Raw genomic sequence first — 4,283 nt, forward strand, 5'->3', positions numbered from 1 at the left:
CTTCAATCTCCACCATGAGGTATGTTATCCTAACTAGATTCTTGTATGGTATATAACAGTTGTATGCTAGTTATAGGTTTAATACATTGGAAACACCATTGCATGTATAATTAGTGAAAACATAGATTCAAGGTATTTAGGGTTGCATGAACACCTTAGGAGTGTTAAAATGCTCAAAACCCAACATTTATATCCACGCGTAGCTATTGATAAGATCTACAACTTTCGTTTAGACTATGTTGACTAATTTTGAATTTATTTTTAAAGTTATATTTTTAATAGGCTTAGACTGTTAAAGTCCGTTAAAAATTCTTTACTCTCTTTTTTGACGCCCATTCCCGACTGTCTTTATATTGACAAATTTCAATTAACGAGATATTTGATTCTCGTTTAGATTGTCTTCCCTAACAGTCGACCATTATGAATTTTGATATTACTGTTGGATACTGCTGCGTTGAAACTTAGAAAAATCATAACTTTTTCTCACCAAGTCAGATTTGGGCGTTCTTTATATGTACGCTCTCGATTTTACAACTACTAAATTACTTAGGCTAATAAGCAACCTATCTGTAATTTACTATTTACGATACATTGTCTGATCCTTAAAATTTCGGAAGTCTATAACTTCTGCATATGAAGTCGAAGTTGAGTGTGTTTTATGTGTACGGGATTCATGTCACAACTCCTACATTTTCCATCAAGATTATTTTTCCTAAATAATCTACAATCAAGATTGTCATTTCGTCGTTTATCGATAAATTACTAAAATGACTTGATAATACATAGTCTGCAAAGCGTATGACTAATGATAATCCTAATCACGGATTTATATTATAATTATTATCCATTATATCTTAAATGTCTAAGCCGAAGCTGTGTGCGTTACAGACCCAATGCCAAAACCCCCCATTTTTCTTTGGTTTAAGAACTTTGGGCCAAGCTACCCCATTTATTTTTGACTTCTCCTCACTTCCACCCCATAGAAATATTCTTCTCAATTTTTCAAGGGTTGCAATGATGCAAATTGAGGCTTTGAAAATCGAGAAATAGTATAATACGAGGCTACTAAGGATGGATGTAAGTAGAGTGAGACGACCCAATAAACAAATTTTTGTCTTTCTAATTAGAGAGTTTAGAGTTTGGCTTGAACACACTTGATAATTAGTTTCCAATTGTTTTTTAGGCCCATATTAGCCCTAATCGGAACCCCCAAGTAATTGAAAGGGAGAGATGCCTTATCACAATTGAGAATTCTTACACTACATTCAAGATCACCATTAGAAACCCCAATATCAAACACTTTGATTTGTGAAATTTAACCTTCAAACAGGAGGGGGCTTGAAAACATCTAAGAATTCGGACCAAATTTTTAAAGTCATCCAAGGACCACTCGCCTACAAAAATTGCGTCATCGGTGTAAAAAAATATGAGATATTGAAGGGCCATTATGGGGAATTTTATCCCTTGAAATAATGATTTTTCACAAGCGGTTTTCAATGCAATATTAGGGCCCTCCATTGCGATGAATAAAAACAGGAATAATGGATCTTCTCTCTTACTCTTTTAGTAATAAGAAATTTTTGGTAGGTGAGCCATTAATCTAACACGGAAGCACAGAAGGATCCAAAACTACCCATGATCCATCTCCTCCATTACATTAGACACCAAACCCCATTAGACTCATAACTGAGTCGTGATTTCAACTTCACTGGCTATTATGTTAAACTATCTTTGTTCATATAGCTTTTTTTATGATTTTTTTTATATTAAAAAAAAACATGATAGCTTGAAGTGATAAAAGTTAATTAAACAACCGTGTATGTTAAACTATCTTTGTTCATGTAATAACTACCTTTATATATGATTTTATATATATATATATATATATATATAAAAAAAACACGATAGCAATGCTTGTCAAAAGCTTGTGCCTTGTGATAAATTTGTTCTTTGTATGTTAAACATGTGTAAGTAATATTATAATATTTGGTATATAAGGAAATTAATTTTTGTTTATCATTACATTTTTCATTAATCTTGCTATCTTTCATGATTTATACAAAAGCTACCTGATATATTTAAGAAATATGCTCATCTGTATCCAAACTTTAGCGTTGGTCCAGTCCTTATGCATTATCGCCGGCCGTATTTTTCAGTGTTGGAATCGAAAACCTTCCCCGAATAAAGTCATTTGTCAGTATGGTGTAGTTACCTGTCTCTATTGGTCCCACAGTGGAAGTGCTATATTAATATTAATGTTCGTTAAAATTCTCATGACATGTAAAGCTTGAAGATGTACAAGAGTACAAGCACTGGTACAAGTAGGAAAACACGCGCATCATCCATATATAAGTGCCTCATTATCAGTTGTTCAAGTACTACAATTAAAGGGGACAACTAACTACCTAGCTAGCTAGTGCTCGCAAGAAAAATAGATATATGGCTACAACAGGAAAGATAACAAGTGAAGTTGAAATCAAAAGCGATTGTCACCTCATCTATGAACTCTACAAGCACAAACCATTCGACTCTGCAGTGGTCGACCCTGATAAGGTTGAAGCTTGCCATTTAGTTTCTGGTCAATGGGGTGCTCCTGGATCTGTCATTCAGTGGCACTACTACCATGGTAAACTAACTCATCCGTGTTAATTCAACATAAAAACTTGTTCTATGTTCGATCCATACACACACACATATATCTATACATGTATGTACAATTAAACTAATTATGGTTTTTTCTGCAGATAGAAAACTGGAAACTGCGAAAGAAATCATTGAAGAAGTTGATGATGAGTTACACAAAATTGTGTTCAGAGTGATTGAAGGAAATATCTTGGAGGTGTATAATCCATTTATCATCACCCTTAAGACCGAAGATGTGGGTGATAAGAAGTTGGTTATTTGGACTTTGGAGTTCGAGAAAGTGAATGCAAGTATACCTGATCCAACACAATATCTGGACTTGCTTTGTGGAATTGCTGGAAATATGGATGCTCATTTTCTCAAGCAATCATGATCCATTATGTCGCCGATATGCTGGATAAACAAATGCTGCAGATATATTCGTAATAAATATTGACTGCTTGTGAAGATATGTATCTGTATTGTGAAGTAGCATGGTGTTATGGTGTACTTCAATTACTTTTGTTGGAATTGTTTTATCTTTTGCTTACTTTTTGAAACTAAAACTCACCTTTGATAGTCACTTTTTCTGTTTATGTTTTTCTGTAAGTTTAAAACTTTGGAATGGTTCATGAAATGTGAAAAATCGTGGAATGATTTAAGATTTTGATGTTGTTTTGACAGCATGGCCATTAAAGCCTCAAATAATTTTATTTTGGTGTTTTGTCATTAATTTTACTAAGGAACTATGGAAGGTTTATGTAATATGTTTGAATCTCTTTTGGTGAGTACAGGTTGGCTGCAATCTCGATCCACATGATTAAATTTGGCTTATCTCGTGTTGTTTGGTGGTGCACTTAGTGAATATGTAATCGAACACAGAAGAGATATTTAAACATCTGAATCACGGATTCCCATGAACTAATACCTCTCCATGCGGACAAGAAGGCTCTCCAGGAATCAAACTCACCGAAACCAATTTAAGAAGGCTCTCCAGGAATCAAACTCACCGAAACCAATTTAATAAGTTCATAGGACAATTTATGTAATTAAATAAGTTCATAGCATATCTATTACTTATATCCTAAGGTTTCCCTAAATAACAAATTATGTTTCATATCTATGTCTTAAATGGATTCCAAAACGTCTATGATTTCGATTCGTACTTTGCGTTTTTCAATTTTTGATCGATTTGCCTCATTGGATCTTACCCGATTGATTGATCTAATTATTTTTTTTAGATCAAATTTCAAAATCACAATCATTTTTTAAAAATTCGATTACTGTTCATCCAATTAAAATTCAAGCCCAATATAATTTTTTATATTGTTCATCATACATATATGTTAGCCTAGTGACTCATATTGTTACTATTCTTAACCAATTCTTAAGCCCAAATCTAAATCTATTCTTTTCTATATTTCCTTCTTGAGAGTCAGTCGTGAATATCAAGAAGATGTTTGCTTTATCTTTTAAACCAACTTTAGCGTTTATCTTTTCCTAAAAGTTGAATCTTTTCCTAAAAGTTGAAAAGGAACCAAAAAATGTTTGATAAAAGGAAAAGATCTTTTAAAAGCAACTTTTCTGAAAGAAGGAAAATGAGAATTTTGAAAAGTGAGGTGAACATGATTTTTTGTAACTTTTGAACCCTTTAAAACTGA

General features: G+C 32.9%; 1 protein-coding gene across 1 annotated transcript; it reads left to right on the top strand.

The window, feature by feature from the left end:
* The first annotated feature begins 2,298 nt into the window (after window positions 1-2,298).
* On the top strand, window positions 2,299-3,286 carry LOC145092280 (kirola-like). Its single transcript, XM_079030209.1, has 2 exons — window positions 2,299-2,626; window positions 2,745-3,286. The coding sequence occupies exons 1-2, from the start codon at window positions 2,440-2,442 to the stop codon at window positions 3,014-3,016; spliced, it is 459 nt and encodes a 152-aa protein (XP_078886335.1). The 5' UTR covers window positions 2,299-2,439; the 3' UTR covers window positions 3,017-3,286.
* The last annotated feature ends 997 nt before the right edge of the window (window positions 3,287-4,283 follow it).

This window comes from Lactuca serriola, chromosome 3, assembly GCF_051521515.1.
Source record: "Lactuca serriola cultivar US96UC23 chromosome 3, Lser_US96UC23_V15, whole genome shotgun sequence".
In the NCBI taxonomy this organism is placed as follows: domain Eukaryota; kingdom Viridiplantae; phylum Streptophyta; class Magnoliopsida; order Asterales; family Asteraceae; genus Lactuca; species Lactuca serriola.

Coding starts and splice junctions, on each gene's coding strand:
- LOC145092280 (XM_079030209.1), top strand. CDS start 2,440: ATGGCTACAACAGGAAAGATAACAAGTGAAGTTGAAATCAAAAGCGAT. Junction 2,627..2,744: donor TCAGTGGCACTACTACCATG/GTAAACTAACTC, acceptor TTTTTTCTGCAG/ATAGAAAACTGGAAACTGCG.